The sequence below is a fragment of the Sciurus carolinensis genome, chromosome 14 (genome assembly GCF_902686445.1).
Source record: "Sciurus carolinensis chromosome 14, mSciCar1.2, whole genome shotgun sequence".
Taxonomy (NCBI): Eukaryota; Metazoa; Chordata; class Mammalia; order Rodentia; family Sciuridae; genus Sciurus; species Sciurus carolinensis.
The window spans coordinates 37,361,773-37,386,743 of NC_062226.1; the positions used below are offsets into that span (position 1 = coordinate 37,361,773).

At 37.5% G+C, this 24,971-nt stretch overlaps 1 protein-coding gene across 1 annotated transcript in view; it reads right to left on the bottom strand.

Annotated features, from left to right (window-relative positions):
* Positions 1-24,971, bottom strand: part of Unc13b (unc-13 homolog B) — a 215,012-nt gene that overhangs the window by 53,437 nt on the left and 136,604 nt on the right. The window contains 1 exon segment of the mRNA XM_047524555.1: positions 23,555-23,645. Within this exon segment, the coding sequence (XP_047380511.1) occupies positions 23,555-23,645 (91 nt within the window).

The following is a 24,971-nucleotide window of genomic DNA, read 5'->3' on the forward strand; positions in this document are numbered from 1 at the left end:
ACTGCCTCTGCATGAACTTTAAACTTAAGAATCATCTCCTGGGGATACAGGTTCCCCCAAAGGAACCATACTCACTCAGAACTTCAGGTCTTTAGGATTTGAAGCACAGGATGGAAGGTCAATGCCCAGAAGATCAAATAGTCACTTTGATCAGAGCTCAATAGATACCAGAAGCCAAAATGGGCAGATAAGGCAACACTTAGAGTCAGGAGGCCCAAGTCACCTTCTTCCCCAGGCTCCTTTTGCTACAATTCTCCAAAGGAATGAAAGGATAGAGGGCAAACCATTTTATCTCCAAGTCAATGCAAATGAATCAGTACCCTGGGTGTGCTGTTGAGCTATATGCCAGTTCTCTAAAATATTAAAATCTAGAGACAGAGAGACAAGTTTGGAGAGAGACATACAGATAACAATATGAAATGATACATGTTATTGTCAAAGTTGTAATAAAAAGTTTAAGCATTTAATTCCAGGAGTGAGAAATGGAAGGAGGTAAGAGGCAAAACCAGGACAGGTAAGACCATAGAAAAGTAATGTTTGAGCTAAGTTTCCTCAATTCAAACTCAGCCTTCTAGCTTCCATCAAGGTACGCAGTGTTGTTATTTTGCTGATTCCTGTTGGTCTGTCCACTCTGGTCAGCTCTTCAAATTTCATGCATATTTCTGAAATGACCACAATTTTCTGTGCTTTTTCTAAGGAATGACTAATTCAGGGGAAAATAAGGCAGCCCTTTCAAGGAATATCTGCATTTGAAAAGGGAAACATCAAAAAATGAATTAATTAAAAGGATTAAAGTTTTAATGACCAAAAACAGAATTAGAGCATCTCATCAGCATCAGCTTATTAAAACCAAGTCAAGAGAAAAAATCCCTGTTTTCTGAAATGGCTGATTTGTCTACTATTCTCTCTAACCTATCAAATAAATATGATTAGGAATGTGGACTAGTCCTTGCAAAAATTGCCTGTGACCCAAATCTTCGCTTAGAGGACACAACGAGGGACTTCTGGGAACAGGCTGGGATTCCATGTACATATATCAAGCAGCCTCTGAATTCGTGTGAAACAATCCCAGCAGGCTGTAAGCTAAGAGCTCTGAGTCCCCCTTAGAGGACGGGTCACTCCTGGGCCATTTACTAATTATGCTGTATGACGAAAATGGTGAGAGGAAGAGATTTCTAGGGCTACAGCAGGTAAGGATGCTCTTCCGATGTTAATCTTTTGGAAATGCCTACAGAGTATCTCATCAGACGAAAGTGATCAGGGCATAATGTATGAAGGGTGAGAAGGAAACATCTTAGACCCACAGTTTAGCAAGGTCTCAGTCCCACATTTCCTAGGACTTGGTATCCCTTCACACTCTACATTGTGATCTAGGCTATGGAGTAGTTTTAGTTGGCTGTCAGAATGTTTTTCTAAATTCTGAATTTTAAAGTCTTTAGGCAGGGCAGGAGCTCTTAGCTTTTCAAAAGTTCACTTATTTAAGACTATAACCCTTGACCTAGAATGACATCTGGTTTCTGCCTGGGTGGGAGGTTTTCATTTAAGGGTCCACAGAAGGTATGAATTCCATTACAGAGGAAACTCCTTTATTTGTTTTTGAATTTCCACTGTATAGCACAGGGACTTACCATGCCAAGCACAGGGCCTGACAGACAGAAAACTCAGTACCATGGAAAGAACAAAGGAGTTGATGGCAGAACTGAATTAGAATTCAGGTCTTCTAATTTTTGATACGCTTTTATTTCCATGACAACATTCTACCTTCTAGATTGATGGCTTACAACCCCTTTTAATCATAAAACTAAGTTGGGAATCTCTTTTCAATTATACTTATGTACAATTTTTTGGGAACTCACTCAGGACAAAAACTGCCAGACTGTCAATTAGCTGGTACCTTTCTAGCATATGAGACTAAGAGGGAGAGGTCCTGCCAAGGTTTTGTAATCCCCAGGGCTGCTGTGAGGGGGTTCCCATTTGCCCTTCTAGAAGGAAAAGTTGCCCTGGTTCTTATACTAATGATAGGTCTAGAGCAGCACTGTCCAACAGAAATATAATGTGAGCCACATACGTCATTTAAAATTTTCTAGTAGCCACATAAAAAAGTAAAAAGAAACAGGTGAAATTAATCTTCATATTTTATTTAACCCAGTGTCCAAAGTACCATTTCAACATGTAATCAATATAAAAAATTACCATATATTTGCATTTTGCATACTAAGTCCTTGAAATCTCATACATATCTCATGTTTACAGTACATCTCAAAATAGACTAGTACTAGGTATACCTCAACTATTCAACAGTAACATGTGGCCAGTGGCTACTACATTGGACAACACAGGTCTAGTAGTTTGGGTCAGGGGACACTCTGGAGAATCTTCAAAACCTGCAATAGATACTCACTGTCATCTCAGGAGCAACAGAATGCTCTGTTTCTTTCACTCATCTTTTTACCTGCTCACTTTGATCCTAGCTGGAAACAGCACATTTCTGTTTTGTGACAGGTTCAATCCTCCTCAAAGCCACAAAGAACCAAGTATCAAGGCCCCAATCTGCAGAGGATGACTTTCTCTCCTTCTCAACCCAAAACTTTTTTCAATATCCTGTAGTTCTGGGTAGCTTCTTCCCAATAAATACACTGAGCAAAACTATAGTATAAACCTGGCTACTTCCACAGAGGCCACCTCTTCACATGGAAGGCTTAGGGACCTTGCACAGACAAGAGCGTCATCTCAAGGCAGCGGGGTAAAAAGGTACACTAGAGGAACATGTAATAATAGTAAAAGATTACATTTATTTAGAAATTTCAGTTTTCATGACACTTTATTATCACAACAACCCTGTGAGGCAGGAGGGAAGAATTATTGTTCTGGATGCATGGATGAGAAAAATGAAGCTTAGAGAGGCTAAACTAGACCAAGGTCACCAAAGAAGGCTAGGATTTAAAAGTGGTCTTCAATCTACAATTAGTGCTCTTTGATCACACATTCATGACATAAATAGACATCTATATGCATGTGTGCACACATTCAAGGCTGAGTAAACTCAAGATGACTTTTCTGTTCATATAGCAAATGCACATGAGAGGATGAATTAAACATTAGATAGGACACTACAGGCTCCCAACCCCTCTAATACATAATGCACACACAGAAGAAGTATGGCAAGGTTTTCTGAATATACAAAAGAATAGGAAGGTTACCTGAGTATATGCATAAATGCATAAAGGGACAGATGATCTCCATATATGAATATACACAGAGGAAGAGATGGCTTATGTGTATTCATATAAGATGAATTGATTAGTTGTCTAAATGTAACACATGCACAAGAGGAAATGAACAGGTAATTTATAAACACACATGGACACATCGAGAGGGAGAAAAAGATTAACTATATATAAGTATGCAAATAACTACAAGGGTGGATGGGTTATTTGTATATGTATAGCAGAGTACCAAGGAGAAACGGATGGTCAGAGTATCAGCAGACAAATGTGTTTGTGAAGATTCTATCCCAGTGCTGAGTACGCTATTTTTTACTCATTATAATGACCCCCATCAGCAAGTTGGCTCAAGCAGTTATGTAATTAATGTGGCTGCTCCATATTCCACCCACAAATGCTTTGCTTTTGTCCCTGCTTGTCGTTCAGAGTCAATCATATACTCAATATTACTTACCTTGCTGCTGCAACCAAAATAAGGGTTAAGGAAATGAAAGGAAAAAACAAAACACAATTAAAACCACGAATTCTCAAGTTTTAGAATGCAAGTGCTGTCTTTAAGAGGAAATCCATTCAGAAGCATTCCTTGATTTGACAGAGAAGCCACAAGATGAACTTTCTGAGCCACAGTGCCGCTCGCCCAAAGGACAAACAGAGCCAAGAAGCTATTATTCTCAGTTGCACCCAGCTGGCTGTCTCCACTGCACAAGTTGATGATAGAACAATGCCCAGGAGAGAAATCCCCTCAGTGAAGGAGGGGCAGGAGTCTGGCTGGCTGCAAATCTAGGAATCCAATCCGGTCCACACCTCTCTGCTGAGGGGGATTCTGATGACCAGCCTGCTGAAGGTAATAGCAGCTAAACTTCAACTGGATCTGGAATTCTAACTCAATCGATTTCGTGCTTTGAGACTGAGACGAAAGCAGGGCAGCTCCTGCTCCTGCTGCTGCTCCTCCTCCTCTCCAGCTGCTTCCTGCCTGCAACCTCCCATAGGGCACCAGCCCTCCTTGCACACACCCCCTTCCCAGCACACTCACGCATACACAACCCTCGCCAGAAAGCTCACTCACACACCCTTGGTGAGTGTCTCTCCCTCTAGCTAAATATAGATCCTACTCTTTCCCCTCCCCCATTTTCTTCCTTCCTTTTTTCTCTCCCCTCCTTCCTTTCCCCCTGCTTATCTACTACCCCTGTCATATCTAAGATATAGAATATAGAGCTGTTTAAGACAGAGTCCTATACATTGAGGATACTTTGAGGAGCTCCCAGTCTCAGAGGGAGACCAGACCACAGCAAGAAACTGGTGGAGCACAATATAAAGGGAATCTTCCCTTCTCCTGAAACAAGCTCTATGGTTGTTTTGTTTGTGTATATATAATCTGCTGCCAGCCTTTGGAAAAGCTGAAGGACAAACAGGTAAAGTGCCCAAGTGCAGTTCACATCAAATGGAGCCATGTTTTCAGAGTACACATCTGATCCAGTTCTTTCCAAACAGCCACTACAAGAGAGCCAGATGGAAAACAAGAACTCCCTTAGGCCATGACAAGGCAATGACTAGGGAGAAAGAAGATACGCTGGGTAAGCTGAGATGGACCCTCAACTGCAAAAGTCATGACCAAAGATTGTTTGGGAATCCAGAAGTCAGAACTCAGTAACCTAATATGATACCACATTGACCAAAAGATGCCCAAAGCTCAGGACACTGTTTTCATGATCCCACATTTCCCAACTCTTTTTTGCCAATAGCAACTGGAGAACTAGGAGGTTCTCATGTGGTTCTAATTCCTAATAATTCAACAATTCTACTTAGGACTCTCTGGGAAATTGAATAGCCTTATCTTCAAAGAACATTCAAGCTGTTCATTACAACATAATGTCCAAGTATAGTCTAGGGACCCTTCTAGCTCTGGACCATAAAGTGCCAAGTACAGGAAACAACCCTTTCCACACTGCAACCAACAGGTCACGAAAAACATTGCTTTGTGAACCTAGAAAACCACAGAATTCTCAGTATAGAACTTCGATCAGCCAGTAAAAACCCAGAGAAGCCATTTCTCTTCTACCTTCCCTAAGCCAGATCAAATGAAAAGGTCATCTTCCTCTTTAGGCCAACAATGGGTGGGTAAGTTTGATTTGCCCAGCATGCCCAAACCAGGCTCTCAAATCCTTTAAGTTCTGCTGCCCTGCAATATTCCTTATGACAATGTATAACAGAACCTGGCCCCTGTAGCTCAGAATCAGGTAGTCAGTCTGTGGGCCATCCTAGGATCTATCACTACAGAACAAGCAGTCCTACATGGTAGATAAAACAAGCTTTTAAATGAATGATGATTTCTCTGGCTTATCCAAAATCCTGAGGAGGAAGAGCTGCTCCAGAGCTAGCATTGGCCTCCCTATAGCCTTCTTCCAATAACATTCCTTCCCCCTCAACCAAGAAAGAAAATTTAGATTCCAAGAGATGCTAAATAACCCATTTTTTACCCATCTATCTCATTATGCAGCCAACACTGACAGCAGAGCAAATACCTCCTAACCCAGTTGGAAGCTGGCTGGAAGACAGAAAAGATAAGGGCTGACAGCACAACTATAACCACATCTAAATACAGAGGGAAAAAATAACTTGAAAACTGTCAAATTTCAGTGGAAGTCACAGCCAATTTACTGTGGAGTTTCCCAGGCTTGGGTCAGGGGAAGGGAGGTAAAGGGTTTTAAATAAGAAATATAAGGAAGACTGATTAAATCAGAATTCCCTCCCCCAACTCTGTAACCACCTATGAAGAGCCACGAGCAGTGGCTACTCTTGTCAGGTTTGGGTCTGAGCATCCTAGGCTGAGAGAAGCTCACATTTTCAAGACTGGGGAAGATTCCCAGTGCCAAAGAACCTTCTTCCTGCCTCATCCACAAGTGGCTCCAGGGCTTGGCTGAGGCCTCAGGTGATATTCTGAAGGCTATCAGAACCTTGTCTTGGACCATCTGCCTAACCAAATACATTCAGCTCATTACTTTTAAGCAGTTTGGGTTTTCCAGAAAAACAAAGACTCAGATAGTAGAAAATGTGTCTAGGACATGAGACAAAACAAATTTGCTATCTATGGTTATAGTCTTCAAACTTCGCAAGACAGCTTATGGCTTTGGCCACAAATTACCTTTGTATCTTAAAACCTCGCCAGATTTTAGCAAAAGAAGGAGAATAAATGGGAAAAGAGGTAAACAACAGGACTCCTTCTGCCACCATTCTATACTATTGAGTGCCAGACATCATATAACCAAAGGACATTCAGACCTCCTCAGTGCACTAACTTCTGGGGATTAGGTAGGCCATTTCTTTTACCAGAGCTATGTGGGCAACAATGCAGCTCCCTTTGTCATGTAGATCTGGCCCTTGGGAGTCCTGGGCAGGATAAGAAGGTAGGGTGCTTTTTCCAAGTAAGAAAGCACAGCACCCACCTAGTTAGGAAACTTCCTCAAAGCAGGGCAGCTCAGGAGCTAGCTGGGCAGAGCTGGAAAAACAGATTGGGTTAATAAGGGAAAGGCATTTATCCAAAAGCTGTGAAATGCTCTCAACAGACATTCTCAAGGTCTGGGTTCCCAATTTAAATCTTTGTAGGGATCTTCGCCTAGAAACAGATGAGTCAAGATGGAAATTCAACATAAGACACTGACACTCACGCAGAGTTGTGGGAAGGTTCAGAGCTGCAGGAGCTTTAAAGGGGAGCCAAATGGGTGGGTTAGTCAGAAGACCACCTGGTGCACAAAATTTGTCTTCAGCTAAAGCAACTGAGTAGTATCACCAGGGATACTAGAAGAAGGCTTCACCAATCACAATTCTCCCCATCACACAACCAGACTAAATCTCCCTGATACCAAACACAACTAGTCTGGAAGCAAAGAATAAACCTACTCCAAACCTTCCCTGCCTTTTCAGATGTCACTGCCAGATACTGGATGGGTCAAGGACCAGTGGGTGCCTACCTTATCTTCAAATGAGTACAAAGGATGGGGGAAGCCCAAGTCTATCTTATGTAGGAGTTGGCTTATGACTATTTTCCTTCTCTCTTACCAAGCCAGAAGCAACATGAAGAGGCTGACATGTGGTCACACAGCTGGGATTTGTTTCATGCGTGAAGAAAATGGTTTGTTGTGGTGAATAAGAAGTATTTTTCCCCTTGAAGAAGTATCCCCTCCCTGTTTCTCGGAAACTATACATAAGCAGAAAATGATGGGCAATGGGAGGTGATCATGCCACCCCAGGGGAATGATGAACCTGGCAGAGATGTGCTAACTTCACTGATGTGCTAAGACAAAGCTGCCACACAGCCTAAATCAGACCTGACAAGCTGTAAGCAGGCCTAAGGAATCATAAATTGCTGACAAATCTGACTCCTACAATCAGGTCAAGCACTATCCCTGATTAGCAAAAACTTGAGCATAAAGAGTCAATAAACTTCTCAGCACAGTCCAGCTAAACAGGTTTTCAGCCTGTAACTTGAAAGGAAATACCCATTTTAGGACCAAATGATTAAAAATTCTTAATCAAAGCAGTCTACACGTTTATTGCCCTCTCACACAACCCTAGTGAAAAGTCACAGCTTTCAGACTTAGGACTAATGCAGACCCTAAACTAGTCTCTGTTTATATACACCCCAGGCCAATCAAGAGACTGCATTGGCACTGCCTCCCTCTCAATATCCAAGGGACCCCAAGGGCCATGTGCTGAGGATTCTCCAAGAGAACACCCAAACTGAAATTTCATGGAAAAGAGAACATCTTATACCAAATGGAGACTAACTGTTTAATATTGCTCAAATATCCCCTTTGGTTCTTTGTGACATGATCTGAGATGTGTCTTAGGGCAAACCCATATTTGGAGCATTCTCTTGGTTTTGGTCCCTGTTTCTAAAAGCTTTTGGAAATACACTCATGGTAGCATATGAATCTCAAGTGTCTTGAGATTCAAAGAAGAGATCACAAAGAGGAAGTTTTCCTTTTTCTTTCTTTTCTTTTTCTTTTTTCTATAGAATTCTCCACATTTTTAAAATATCAGGTATGGTCAGACATGGGGGTGCACACCTGTAATCCCAGCAACTTTGGAGGTTGAGGCAGGAGGATCACAAGTTTTGAGTAAAGCCTGAGCAACTTAGTGAGACCCTGTCTCAAAATGTAATAAATAAACAAACAAACAAATAAAAGTAGGGGACTAGGGGTGTAGGTCAGTGGTAAATATTTCAAGCTCCAGGCTGCCAGATAACTCATATCAATTCCAAGCAGAGATGACTTATCTCCATATATTCTAATTCTCCATCCTGTGACAGAATCCCTTGCAAAATCCTTTGCCTTTCTGCCACATAGTCACCAAGTCTGTCTAACCATTTGATCAAAATGTCTCCATCTCTATAACCCTTAGTCCAAGCTTCATTATTTCTCACTTGAACTACTATAAAATACTCATCCTGTCTAGTCACCTTCCTCCAGAAACATTTCCCTCTCACCCTTCCCAAACACTACACAATTTGCTAGAGGAATACTTCTAAAATGCAAATAGATTTCTGTCACTTGTTTTTTCAAAATCCTTCAGTAGTAAGTACAGTCAAGAGAAAGTCCAAGTTCCATAACATAGTATCAAAGTTCTTTCTTGACCTGTCCATATCTTGAGGGATCCAATTTCCAATACCTTAACTTTGGCCAAATCAAACCTGATGTACTCAACTGTATGTGCCAACCCACCTTTTCTATTTCCAGAAAGCACTATCTAAAGTCAATATTAGAATGGTGAGAAGGGAGACTAGAAACTGTCAAGTGCTTTTTCAGAAAACCAGACTTGGAACCAAAGCAGCATAAATTTTTGAATATGTTGTATAAGGTACCTATGAACATTCAAGGAACTGTTCCTAGGTAATTGGATATACAAGTCTGGAGCTCATAAAAGAAGGCTGAAATGGAAATTGCAATCTGGGAACCAACTCTACCAACACCTTAATTTTTATGTCAGGGGTTGAACTATAATATAGCAGGAACATATGGGTGCCCCCAAAATTCACATGTTGGGTCCACTTGAAGTGATTAGGTGATGAGGGCAGAGCCCCTGTGTATGGGATTAGTGCTCTTGTAAAATAGGTCCAGTAGGGTCTTTCACCCTTTTCACCATGAGACACAATGAGAAGGCACCATCTGTAAGCTATAATGTGGACCCTCACCAGACAATGAATCTGCTGGTGTTTTAATCTTGAATTTATCAGCCTCTAGAACTGTGAGAAATAAATTTCTTTTCTTTATAACCCACTCAGTTTATGGTATTTCATTCTGGCAGCCTGGGTGGACTACAACAAGTTGTAATCCCTCCAAAATTAAATCCTAACCCTCTCTACCTCATACTGTGGAATTATTTAGAGACAGGGTCTTTATAGAGGTAAACAAGTTAGAATGAAGTCACTAGTGTAGGCCCTCATCCAACGTGACTGGTATCATTATTTTTTTTTTAAAGGGTACTTTGGGTACAAAGATATGCATAGAGAAAAGACATAGGGAGGAGATGGCCATCTACAAGTCATGGAGAGAGGACTACAACAGACCCTTCTCTCATAGTCCTCAAAAGGAACCAACTCTACCAACACCTTAATTTTGTACTTCTAGCATGATTAATTGATGAAAATGAATGATGAAAAGATAACTCCTGCTCTTAGGGAGTTCATAACCTAGTGGGGGAAATGTTACAGCACGGGTCAATTGTTATACCCACATATATTCTCAGGAAGGGGAAAGTTAGACTTTGTGCTTGGGTGACTGGTAGTGCCACTTAATGAGAAAGAAGACATAGAAGAGGAGGTAGAGGAAAAAGAAAGAAAATATGATGAGTACATTTGAATATGTTGCAGGAAATACCTATGAACATTTAAGGAACTGTTTCTAGGTAATTGGATATACAAGTCAGGAGCTCAGAAAAGAAGGCTGAGATGGAAATTGCAACCTGGGAACCAACTCTACCAACACCTTAATTTGGTACAGTTACATGTAAAAACATGGGTGAGATTATCTAGAGAAGAAAATGAGATGGAAATCAAAACCTAGGAATCACCAAATTTTAAGGGGCAAGTAAAGGAAGAGAAATGCTATGAAGAAAGTAAAATGAAGCTGTCAGAAATAAGAAAAGGATCTGAAGGGAAAGATATCACAAATGCCAAGAAGGAAGAATGTTTTAGGGAGAAACCAGTCAACAGTTTTTATCTCACCTGCCACAAAGAAATGCTCCAGGATGTTGTTTTTCATCTAAAATGCCCTTCCTAACTTGTCATCTTTGGCTATTTATGTCTCAATGTCCTCAGGTGTGGACTGCATAAACACATTTCCTTAGCTTGCTTGAAAATGACAACCAGAAAGAGAAGTAAAAGAGTAAGGAACTGAGCTACAATGTGCTTCTTCCCTCGAATTCAAGAAGTCTTATTTTGCCAGGTGATGGTGCACACGTTTAATTCCACCAACTTGGAAGGTTGAGGCAGGAGGTTTGTGAGTTCAAAGCCAGCCTCAGCAACTTAGAGAGACTCTGTCTCAAAAAATAAAAATGGTTGGGGATGTTACTTAGTGGTTAAGCACCACTGGATTCAATCCCCTACAACCTCCATACATACAAAAAAAAGTAGTCTTAATTTATATAGTATGGCTGTACTTCAGGATATGCCCATTTAGAAACTAGTGGTGAATCTCAGTGGCATTATTTACAAAAAGAACACCACTTGCCACTTGTAAGAAGGCCTGGCTCTCCTTAATGATGATGTAATTATAAACACAGAATAGATATTATTCCTTAACTTTCATCTTTCTAAGTTCATGTTATTTTATTTCTTGGACTATTCCTGACTTTTTTTCTTTTCTTTTCTTTTCTATTTTTTTTTTTTTTTTGGTACTTGGGATTGAACCCAGGGCACTGTACTACTAAATTACATCACCATTTTCATTTTGAGACAGGGTCTTGCTAAGTTGTCTAGGCCCCAGATTGAGATCTTCTTGCCTTAGCCTAGTGAGTGCCTGCAATTACAAACATATGTCACAGGGCTCAGACCACTTCATATTTTTAAGTGTTTACTCCACAAAACTTCAGAAGCTATCCTAGGAATTTGTAATCGGTTCCTGACCATAAGTACAATCTTGAAAATGAATTAAAGCCCATTTACATGCAAAGAAAATGCAAATAGAACTTAAAATCAGCATACTACAGAGATACAGCCACATTAATGTTCATAGCTGCTCAATTCACAATAGCCAGATTGTGGAACCAACCTAGATGCCCTTCAATTGATGAATGGATAAAGAAGCTGTGGTGTATATATATATATATATATACAATGGAATATTACTCAGCTATAAAGAATAATAAATTATGGCATTTGAAGGCAAACGGATGAAATTGGAGAATATCATGTTAAGTGAAATAAGCCAATCTCAAACATCCAAAAGGCAAATGATCTCACTGATAAGTGGATGATGACACATAATGGTGGGTGGGAGGGGGGCAAGAATGGAGGAAGGAGGGACTGTATAGAGGGAAAAGAGAGGTGGGAGGGGTGGGGGGAAGGAAAAAAAATAACGGAATGAATCAAACATCATTACTCTACGTAAATGTATGAATATGCAAATGTATGCTGTTACTCCATGTACAAACAGAAACAACATGTATCCCATTTGTTTACAATAAAAATAAATTAAAAAAAAAACCTTTATACATAGACATAGGTGGTATATGTTCACAGCATGCAATATAAACATATAATTCTTTCACTTAAAACTATTTCCTTAGTTACAATTCTAGGACAACAAAGTTAAGAATGCATGACAGTTCTCTACTTTGTCTATACATACAAATAGTTTTCAAGGAACATGCATGGAGTTTTAGTAATTATAATTTTTCTAATTTTTTCCTGTTATGTCTATTCTTATTATTAATTGAAATGTAACTGTTAAATCTAACAATAAAAGTCTGAGCTTGTAAAAAAAAAAAAAGAAAAAAGAAAAAAAAGAAAATGCAAATAGAAAGCAGAAATAATAAGAAAATATGTGGCCAGGAATTGGATCTCTAAATCTCTGAACCGAGTTTTTCTATATATATGTACTAGGACCCCTGCCCCAGTCATAACAGCCAGATAAAATATTCCAGGTAAATGTCTATTCTTAATTCCTAAGACTTCATACTCAAAACCCCTGCCTGGCTTCCTACCTTGATAAACCAGCATGGGTCAAAATATTTCTTTACAGGCTATAAAAGCAAAAATAAATAAATGAAACTACATCAAACTAGTAAGTTTCTGCACAGCAAAAGGAACAATAAATTAAATGAAATGAATCCCTATGGACTATGAAAAATATTTCCAAGCCACATATTTAAGGAGTTAATATCCAAAATTTATAAAGAACACTTACAACTCAATAGCAGAAATACAAATAACCCAATTTAAAAATGAGTGAAGGACATGAATAGCCATTTCTCCAAAGATGACACTTAAATGGTCAACACGTGTTTGACAAGGGCCAACAGGTGTATCAAAAATGGCTCAATCACACTAATCATCAGGGGAATGCAAATTATACCTGAAATATCATCTTAGACCCATTAGGATCACAACCATCAAAAAGACAAGAGAGGGTTGGGGTTGTAGCTCAGTGGTAGAGCACTTGCCAAACATGTGTTAGGCACTGGGTTCAATTCTCAGCTTCACATATAAATAAAGGTCCATGAACAACTAAAAAATATATAAAATTTTTTTAAAAAGACAAGAGATATCAAATGTTAGAGAGGGTGTGGTGAAAAGGGAACCACAGTACACTGTTGGTGAGAATGTAGATTGATATGACTATTATGGAAAATAGTATAGTGGTTCCTAAAGAAATTAAAAAGAGAATTATTACATGATCAGCAATCCCTCTTCTGGGTATATAATCAAAGAAGATGAAATCACCAGCTCATGAAGATATCTGTACTCTCATGTTGGTTGCAGCATTATTTACAATAGCCAAGATATGGAAATAATCTAAACATTCACTGATAAATAAAAAAAAAAATGTGTATGTGTGCATGTGTGTACACGTGTGCACACATAATGGAATAAAATTTTTAAAAAGAAGGAAAATAAAAGAGATTGACAAAAGAAATATACATAGTTATAAAAATATTGAGATGGAAATAAAATATGGGGGAGAAAATGGAGAGATATAGGTCAAAGGATATAAAACGGACATATGTAGGGTGAACAAGTTTAGCAATCGAGTCTTAATTTTTAGTTAATAAAATTTAAGGCATTGGGATTTTTCATGACATAAGTAGATCTTAGTTATTCTTGTCACAAAAAAAATCAGATAATCAGATAACAGATATGTTGAACTGTTTCACTAAAGCAACCATTTTACCATATATACAAAACATTTATATGTAAACATAACTATATACATATATACATGTATCCTTTAACATCGTCATGTTACAAACCTCAACTATATAAAATAAAAATAAAAACAAAATGACTTCTTTAACAGAAGACCAATTCAAAAGATAATTCAAGGACTAGGGGATGTAGAACAAGGATAGTGTACCTGTCTAGCATGCACAAAGCCCTGGGTTCAATCTCAAGCACTGTCAGAGGAAGAGAAAAAAAATAATGGCAAAAGGTGAGTCAAGCAGTCTGCAACCTGACTCCCTCCGTCCACATTCTTGAGTAGACATCTGAATTTTCTCCCAGTGCAAAAGAAGGTCAAGAGATTATCAAAAGCCCAAAACATTGGGGCTGGGGTTGTAGCTTAGTGGCAGAGTACTTGCCTCGCACTGAGCACTTGCCTCACATGTGTGAGGCACTGGGTTCAATCCTCAGCACCACATAAAATGAATAAATAAAATAAAGGTATTGTGTCCATCTACAACCAAAATTAAAAAAAAAAAAAAAAAAAAAAGCCCAAAATGGTTTTCTCAACCTGTCTTTTCATGCTCCAATCTATTTCAATAGACAGCTCCTGTCTCCAACACAACTGCCCCACTTAAGAGTGCCTACTCTTTGGGCCTAGAATGAGAGGGCAGCCTAAAGCAACTCCTAAAGGTTAGAGTGAGTGACTAATAAGTATCGTAAAAGACAAATAAAATATATAAGAATTTGAGAGAGGAAAATATTTTGAGCTTTAAAGGTACAGGTTTAGATGGAAATCAGGGAAGGCTCCATGAAGAAGGCAATATCATTCAAAGAATGTGGATATGTGGGAACTGAAAAGAATGAGCATTTGAGGCAGAGATACAAATGGCAAAGATTTGAATAGAAGAAAAAAGAAGGTAGAGTTGGGGTGTGGCTCTGTGGTAGAGTGCTAGAGCTAAGGCCTGTTGCCAGTATTGACAACCTCCCTTCCTACGACTCCAGACAGGTTAATGGTATCATGGTATCCCTCGGAGGAGGGAGGACTTTGTTCATGTTTAAAAGATTAAAAGCTTAATTCTTAAAGAAATCTCTAAAGTAGTCCCCATTATCTGTACGGGATACATTCTAAGACCCCCAGAGGATGACTGAAACAATGAATAGTACCAAACCCCATAAATAATATGCTTTTTCCTATGCATACATATATACATATCTATGATAATTTTCACCTTTCCACTTAAAGGTAGCACTTTAGAACTTCTTTTTAGCATATCCAAGTTGCTAGCATCATTACTACCCTTGCCTTTGGGTGACATTATTCAGTAAAATAAGAGCTTTTTGAACATAAGCAGTGCACACTGTGACAGCTGACAGCTACTGAGTAACTGATGGGCTGGTAGCATATACAACATGGATACACTAGACAAAACAATGATTCACATCCTGGGGAAAAAGAACAAGAAGGCACAATATTCATCAGGCTATTCAGAAGCGCATTTAATTTTAAAACTATGAATTATTTTGTTTCTGGAATTTTCTCCATAATATGAGGTTGACTGGGTAAATGGAATCAGAGATTCAAAGCAAGTGGTAAAGAGTTAAATAAATCTAAATTTGAATCTCATCTCTAACTTTTGCTAGCTGGGTGATCCTGGACAAGTTTCTATCTTCTTAAACATTCAGTTCCTTAATTTATAGAATGGTCCTAATAATATAAGTCTATTTCACAGAACTGCTGTGAGAAATTCATTGAATAATGTATGTCAAGCACCTGACATAAAACCTGGAAATAACTGTATTCAATAAATAAAGCTTCTAGGATGATAATTATTATGACAGTAGTTGAAATTTAAAGAAAAACTATAATATAGGTAGTAGGGTTTTCAATGAACAAATGGAGAGTTATGGGAAAGTTGTAATCTAGATGCAACAAGGAAGGTGGGTACAGAAATGGGTTAAAGTGGGAATCTAGTAATGGTTTGGAAATAGCAGAGGACGCTAGAGAAAAACCAAGTCTTACATCTTGTCCATTATTACATGTAACGTAACAAGAATATATAATCTTCACCAAAGAGAGCTTCAGAAAACCGCCAGGTTTCAGTCAAGGCCAGAAGGCACAGAATGTATTAGTTCTGGTCTCAGCTATCAGGTAAGGACTCTTCAGTTTGCCGAAGGAGCCTGTTGGGAGGAAGGGCTGTCTCACAGCATTCAAGGCAGCAGCAGCTAGGGCCCTTGTCCAGGGGAGATCTCTTTGGTTGTAAAGCAGTAGTACGGCCTGTTCTAGGAAAAGGTTGTCATGAGCTCAAAGGGTGCCAAAGCTATAGTTAAGAGAGTTTTGAACTATTCGGGTTTATAGGTAGGATTTGCATTATGACAATATTAGAAACAACTTAAAGACCCATTAATAGGAGATACTGTATATGTTGTAATACAGTCACAAAAAGTACTATATAGCTGTTTTAAAAAGCAGTAGCTCTATTAGAGTTATAGAAAACTATGTAGCTATTAATAGAGCAGTAGCTCTATTTGTACTAATAAGAAAATATCTTCAAGATACAGCAGTAAATGAAAAAAGCAAGGTAAAGCAGAGTATTGTTAATACACACAAACATGCATTTGTGCACACACATGCTTTAACTGTGTGGATTATCTCTGGACTGACAAGACACAGGTAATAATGCAATGGGGAAAAGGGGACAGCAGGACTGGGAGCTCTGCAAAAGGAGGGAAATGTATTATTCATATTTAAAAATTTTATGTTTTTACATATATTACTTATTTAAAATAATTCTTTAATATTTTAAGTGTTAAAACAGCAATGGTAGGGAGAGGGCTAAAAGATTATGAGATAAAGGAGAGATCAGAAATTGGTGGTCTTCATGGAGGCAGAGAGTTGAAGTAGTGGAAATTAATACAGGGAACACCCACATCCTCAAAGAGGGGTACTAAATCTTGAATCAACAACTACTGCTACCAACACTACTAATACTATTAAAAATAAAATAATAATAATAATAATAATAATAATAATAATAATAATGGTAGCAGGAAAAAAAAAAAAAGATAGGCAGCCACGATCAGAGAAAACCCTGGAGTTTGTAATTACAGTGTTTTCCTGGTGCTAAGTCTAAGAGGTGGGATCCTCAAAGGTCTACCTTTGAGCTCATTTTCTCCCTACAAGGCAACCCTTTTTCAGGTTTCAATTATAGGACAAGAAGGAAGTCTCTTTGCTTGGGAGGGAATCATAAGTAAGAACAGAACTCTGCAAGACAGAGCCAATTTGCTCTGTACCTTAATGATCAGCCCTGAGAAAATGCTCTCAGGCTGACCAGCTGCAATCCTGGACCTCCTGGGACTGCTCCCTTTAAACATGAGTCTTTTTTGCTCAGTTTTGTCCCTGATTACCAAGCTCTCCTTCTCAGTTTTCTTCAACAGCCCAAGAACTCCTGTCAAGCCTTCTTTATGGCCTATCTCCATGTCTTCTCCTTCACTGTCCCTTCCACCTGGAACACCCACCCACCTGCTGCCACCGCAGTCTCTGTTTCTAGAGCTATAAGTCTCACCTCCTCCCCCAGACTTTTCTGCAGCTAAGCCAAATAAGGTACAGATTCATATCCATTCCCACCCACACTTCCAACATTACTGCCTCATCAGCATTAGCAATGTCATTAAACACTTATTAAGTGCATATGGCCAGATACTCAGCCAGAGGATAGACATGATCCTATATTCTTCCCTCAAGTTGCTGAAAGTCTCATAGGAATGACATAACTGTAGCTAGGTTTCTGTGGTACTTTCCAAAAGTCTATTTTATGCAATATCAGCTAAGTAAATATAAATGACTATAAACATATGGGAAATACTCAAATCATAAATAATAGAGAAATGTCAATTAAAACAATGGAATACCACTCTTTGGTCAAACTGACAAATTTTTCTAAAATAATAATGTTGGTGAAGTACATTCAAATACTGAAAGCACAAACTAGAAAACTTTTTTCTAAAATAAATTCAGAAGTTCATCAAAACTATTTATTTATTTATTTATTTATTTATTTTTCCTCTTGGGACACTTGAGGCACTTTAACACTGAGCTACTCCCAGTCCTTTTTATGTTATTTTGAGACAGGGTCTTACTAAGTTGCCCAGGCTGGTCTTGAACTTGTTATCCTTCTGCCTCAGCCACCTGAGTTGCTGGGATTACAGGTGTATGCCAACACACGTGGCTTCTCATCAGAAGTCTTTAAAAAGAATATACTCTTAACTTAGTAATTTATTTGAATTCTATTTTAGGAAAGTTAAGTTAAAGAAATAATCAGAAATAAAATAGACTTACATATGTTCATGTTTATTATAATATCTATAGTAAGAACTGTTATGGGGCATTTATGTAATGGAATATTAGTAATCTATTAATAATCATTAAATGTTTTAAAAAATATTGAAAAGTTCAAAATAAAGCTCATATAAACTAAATTAAAAAATAAAAAATTCTACTCACTGGGATCCAAATTCAGTAGATTTATATTCATAAAATATAAATTACATAAGAAAACATAGCTAATGATAATAGTTAATAATTTGCTGTTGTTGGCTTTAAGTCTTATGCCTTGGGAAAACAGGATTAATGAGAAGATAAAAAAGAACATGGAGACTTCTGTGGAAACGATGATGGGCCTTTCTTGCTAGTTAAGTATCTATAAAAGGTTAGCTAAATGCACTTTGCCACATTCTACACTGGGATCGAGAATACCAGCAATAAAAAGCAAAGGTTTGACATTCAAGTAACTTATAGAAAGGCAGGCACATGAGTCAACAAGTAACTACATTACATCATGGTAAATGTCAATCTGGAAAAAGCATTCAGAGAATCTGGAAACTTTATGAAAAAATAAAAACCTGACACCTGAGTTTTATAAGATGTGAATGAAAAGTCAGCTAAGTGAATTAAGAGAAAGAGTATTCTAGTTGTGGCAAAGAGCAAATGTGAAGTCTCTGAGAATTTTTGAAAAATACAGTTCTATATGTTGAAAGTGTTCATCAAACAGGATAGGAAAAAGAGTTAAAGTAGGATCCACATTAATTTTTCAAATTATTTTTTGTTAAGGACTTGGCTTTATATTCCCAGTGTGTCACAGTCAGATATTTTTGGTCCATATCCTGTTCCAGGAGCCATTAATAGGGTTGATGTCAAGGCAACTGAAATTGCCTCTACATGCTTACTTTCAATATTGGTATTTATTTCATCAAAGATTAGAAACAGTTTCTGGGACGGGTGGTCCACGAATCACGCTATGAATTGTACTGAGCTGGATCATAAAGGATTTTACTCTATTATGAAGGCAATGTAAAGTCACTGAGACATTTTTTCCTCTGTTTTTTTTTTTTTTAAATCATAGATTTACTAGACAATTTACAATACCAAGAGAAAGATACCATTATTCTCCCCATTATTCTAGATTGTGGAAAATGTGCCTCATTAAGCTTAAAACATTTCCTCAAAATGGTACACTGAGAAAAATATTGACAACTCATATAACAGAGTTAATTCCCTAAAACATAAAAATCTCCTGAGAATTAGTAAGAAAAATATTAACAATGATAGAAATTGGGCAAAGAATAGACCATTCACAGAAAGTAATTACTTAATAGCCTTTATAATATATGAAAACATGCTCAACTTTACTAATAAAAAATATGAATTTAAACTACTGAGACACTATCACCTAAGAGAGTAGCAAAATCTAAAAGTTTGATGAATCACTCCAATGGTGGGTTAGGGAAGAAAAAGTACCTTCATGGTATCACTCTTAGGAATATAAATTGGGGTATCTCCTATGGAAGGCACATACCCTTTGGGGTAGTAATTAAAGTCATTCACAAATATCCTCTCTCCCTTTAAAGGTATATCATGCTACTCATTTGATGTTAGGTGGGGTTAAGAATATGCTTTAGCAAGGGAAATGTGAGCAAAAGTGACATGAAGTTTCTGGGCAGAATTTTCAAGAGCCAGAGTCCATTTTGCTATGTTCTCTTTTACTCAGTATCTTTCGTATCCCTTTACCATTGTGACTGGCCATATTTCAGGTGCTTTTTGCTCCATTAGCCTAGATTACAGAGATAAGACAACTTAAAGCAGAACTCTTTGACATAACATGTAACATGGGCAAGAAACAACCCTTTGTTGTTTTGTCACTGACAAAATGAGTAGCAATTTGGCAATATGTACTGAAATTACAAATGTATTTCCCTCAGATATACTTGCACACATGCAAAATGACATACATAAAAAGATTTCTCATTTCTAACAGTTTGTTATACTAAATGACTTGAAACAACTAAATGAATATCAACAAAGGATTTGCTAAATACAGTACATTCACACAATGGAATATTATACAGCTACAAAAAGTGAAAAATTTTCTTAGAATTAATATGGAAGGACTGCTAAGTAAAAAAGATTTTCTCAGTATGTATAATATACTGTCTTTTATATAAAAGGTGTAAAATGGAAAACATTCATATTTGCTTATGCCTGTATAAAGAAATTCTATAATGATAAGAAACTAACAAAAATTATTACCTTAGGCAGAGTGGTGAAGGCATGACTAGGTAGAACTTCGATTACTAGGTTGGAAAAATCCTTAGTGCTATGTTTACTTCATTTGGTCTCATAACCTCAATCAATCTGTTGGCAAATCTCATTTTAAGTGTAAATGGTGCAATTCTGCCTCTATCAGATCCCTCTTTTTTTTTCTTCTTGGTACTGGAGATCAATCCCAGGGATGCTTTATCACTGAGTTATATCCCAAGTTCTTTTTTAAACTTTGAGAAAGGGTCTAAGTTGCCAAGGTTTTCCTCAAACTTGCAATCGTCCTCCCTCAACTTCCTGAGTTGCTGGGATCCCTCTTTAAACTATGGCTGGTCATGACTCATCAACTGCCCGTTACTTTACCTGTGTTAAGAATACTTTTACTATTGTTCTCTTATTCAAGTAGCAGTAGTACCTTAAGTACTGTAGTAGCTCAAGTAGCAATAGTACTCAAAAGTAGCAATAGTAGTTACTCCTGGATAAACTATGCCTTTTCTCCAGCTGATTCCAAGTTTTAGCAACTGTTTTCAGCTATATTTTTTTCCTTCGCGAGATTTTTGAATTCTCTCTCAAAAAGAAAAAGTCATGGGGCTGGAGTTGTGGCTCAGTGGTTGAGCACATGCCTGGCATGTGTGAGACCCTGGGTTTGATACTCAGCACCACATATAAATAACTAAAATAAAAGATCCATTGACAACTAAAAAAAAGTATTTAAAGAGAAAGTCATAATTTAAATTGTGTCTGTTCCAATATATTTTTATTTTTCTGAGTTTTCCTTCTACATGGAGAATATGATTTTACTTTCTTTTAAATACAGATTATAAGATCATTATTTTTGAAAAAATTAGTATTATGACATTCACTCTATAAATATTCACTTTAAATGTTAGTTTACCTTATGTTGGTCTAGATCAGGTTCCCAGTGTTGTGATTAGGCAATCCTACCCCACAGAAATTTCTTAGCATATTCCTTTCAATATATGTAGACTTATTCATTTAAAAATTATGTACACATACAACTGTATTAATGTTAATTGCATTATGAAAGTTAAAACGTGAGAAGTATAAAATAATCATTTAAAATTTTAAAAATATTAAAGATAAAAATATTTTGCTGTCACTAAAATATATTGGCAGTATTAATCTTTTAGTGAAAGAAATATGATATAATATTTAGTTATAGAATGACTTGAAGATTTGGTTCCACATTTAATTATTTGAATAAGTTGGTTTTCACAGTTGTCACAGTGAAGGATACCAATACATCAAGTATAATTGGTTTCTACATGTCAATTTTTCAAAGATTTTGCTGAAATTCAGTTAGTAAATTTCATCTTCTCTGATGTCAATTATTCTTATAAAAGGGTCAAAAATATATTTTATACTTTAACAAGTTCAAACCTCATTGAAATTTTTCATTAGAAAGATTTTTAATACATTAATAGTCTAAGATTTTAGACCACACAGTTATGAGTTTTTATTAGTAACACTCATTTTGAATAACAAAGGAACAGATATATACATATATACAAAAAAAAGGATCTTCAAACATCTGTATTCAAAATGCTTTCTCTGGGGCTGAGATTGTAGCTCAGTAGTAGAGAGCTTGCCTCGCATGTGTGAGGCACTGGGTTTGATCCTCAGCACCACATAAAATAAATAAATAAAATAAAGGTATTGTGTCCATCTACAACCAAAATTTAAAAAAAAATTACAAAATAAAACAAAACAAAAACCAAAAATTCTTTCTCCAAAGCAGTCACTTTTTCAATAATTATTAAAATACTATCTTTTCCCTGAAGGGTCAAACTTAAGGTCCTTTAATTTGAGGTTAGAACAATTTGACCATCAAAATAAATGATAGTAATGGATTACAACTCAGGTAATAAATTAGAAATCCTTGACTCCACACTAACATAAATAAATTAACAGGAGAAAAGGGAAATCTCCTTATAGTAAAACATCAACTAATTAATGTAGAAAGGATAATGGAAGCAAAGTTACCATTTGGTAATCACCATTAGTGATGACAGCCTCAGACAGAAGTCATCATTGGATACTTAGGTGGTAGGTAGAGATTTGATAAGGCACACGATATCAAGAGTCTCAGAGAATCTTACTACAAGGCACGTACCCATTACAAAGGGAAAGGGGGTGTTCTTGACAATGGAAAAACCAGGACAATACAAACTCAACCAAATGATCAAGGCTATCATTATAAATGGTAGGACAGGCAGCCATCATATACTTCCTGATGCGATGCACTGATAAGAACACAGTATGGTTTTGGTGTAATTCCCATCAAGAGAGCATGGCCTGAGTCTGTACACGAGTAAACACAGAATGCATCCAAACTGAAGAACATGCTAGAAAATGAAAGGCCTGCACCATTTTAAACAGTTGAAGATGGAAAAGATGAAAACTATTCCAGACTGAAGAAGACTAAAGAAACATGACTACTGAATACAACATGTCATCCTGGATTGTATTGTAAATCAGAAAGAAGAACGAGACACTGTCAGGATAGTTGGCAAAATTTGCTCAGGATCTTGATTATAATTTCATTATTGTTTTCCTGATTTGGATGGTTCAACTGTGGTTATTTAGGAGAGTAGCCTTATTTTCAGGGAAATGCAAGAGTATTTAGGAATAAGAAAACATCATATTTCCAACTTTCTCTCAAGTAGTTCAGAGAAAGACTGATTTTAATAAAGCAAAAGCAGATGAACTGTGAAATGCTAATAGCTGAAACATCTGGGTCAGGGGATTTGAAAGTCTATCTCCAGGTTTTATACTACTGACAGCCACATGTCATCACTTAAAACCATCCCTTCTGCCTGAAGACTAGGGTCTATCTATTGACACACAGATTAAGGACACGTCAAACTCATAACACAGAAAATGATTTATTTTTGTACTGCTTTTTTACATTGTTTCAGACCTTAATGTGTTGACGCTTTGGGCCTTAAATTAGGGAACCCCATAAAATTTTCTGTAACCTGTTTCTGGCCCCATATATATCAGGCAGTAGTATTTGAACTAGCTAAGGGAGAACTGATTTAAGAGGCCTTGAAATGGTCCCCTACCTCATCTGTGGCTTCAAACAGATGATGGTACTGAACATAAGCATAAAACTTTACCTTCAGGCTCTCAACCCACTAGGTCTATTTAATATTCATTAATCAGCACAGAAAAAAGCTAAGGCCATCTCCTATCTCTTAAGTCTCTGGATTAGTTGCCATGCATTCCCAGAAGGACACTGTAAGAAGATGACTAATCACTGACTGCTTCTCCAGCACCATATGTCTCCCAATTTCAAAAGAAAAATTGTCCCAACCAGTATCAGAACAGATTTCCTACCTCCTGCAGCTGGAGTCGGACCTTGGTCACTGCTCGGATCCAGTGTGCTCTGGCTTGGGTAAATGGCGAAGATGCATTCTCTTCAGGAACACTTGTAACAAAGAAAAGAATGTTTTTTGAAGAGAAAAAAAAAAAAAACAAAACAGGGGTTACAAGGTGACAGTGCTCAAGGCAAGATTGCCAAATATCTAAAATAAAATGATTTGTACTCATGCCTACACTTGTTTAGTGATTCAGGCCACTAAAACAGCATTGTCCTGAATATGTAATGTGAAAACAATTCCTCTCTAAATTGACGATTCTTTTTTAGCTTTTCATCTGTTCCTACTTTTCCTCCTCCTTTTGTCAGCTACCCAGTGAGGTGGCTCATTGGGATAGTCAGGAATCGTGACACTAGAAGCAATGGCAAGGGCACTGAGTCAATGTCAAGCACAGAAACCAGTTAGAGAGGTATGGAATGATCCTTTCAACTTACTTCTTGAGACTACCAACCTCTCTTATGGGCTCTTGCATAGTTTCCTTAGGGCAGAATTTTGTTCCTGCAAAACCTTCCTGCTCCACTATTTTGGAAGATGTACCATTTCCTAGACTACATAAAAAGTGCCAAGAAAAAAAAATCATAGCTGTTTTCCTGCCATGATCTTGATCCTTGAGCTGCCTGCCTCAGGAACACCCTCAATAAAGCAAATAATAAATATCACAAAAACACTACTTTGTATTAGACAAGTCATCATCCATATTCTTAACTGGAATAGCAGTTAATTTTTGGTGCTAATGCTTCACCTTCCTCCCTTTGGAGCCTATAGCCAAAGTAGAAGACAAACATTCACCACCCATACATGCAAAATACATGTTAGACTCTGAAGTCATCTAAATGGGACAATTGTTCTAAAACATTTGTAGAACTGGGCTTCACAAGCACAGATAGAACCTGAGAGGACAAAAGAAGAGAGAAGGATTGGTACTCATTGCAGGTACTTCTGCTTCTCTACCAAGAGGTCAGCCCTGAGAAAAGTAACTGCCAAATCTCAGGTCCACAAAGAGCCAGGCTTTCAATGGAACATCAACCCAGTGAGATCAAGAACTGCAGGATCCAGCTGGGATTGTGGCTCAGTAGTGGAGTGCTTGCCTAGCATGCATGAGATACTGGGTTCAACACTTGGCACCACATTCAAAACTAAATAAAGTTATTGTAAAAATAATCCACTTTAGGGTGCTGGGGTTGTGGCTCAGTGGTAGAGCGAGCGCCTGCTTAGCATGTGTGAGGCACTGGGTTTGATTCTTAGCCCCACATATAAAGAAATGAAAAATAAAGGTCTATCAACATCTAAAAAAATTTTTTAAGTTCACTTAAAAAATAAAAAAAAGAACTGGAGACTCAAGAAGCCTTACTACACTGCAGCTCATAAACTAGAGA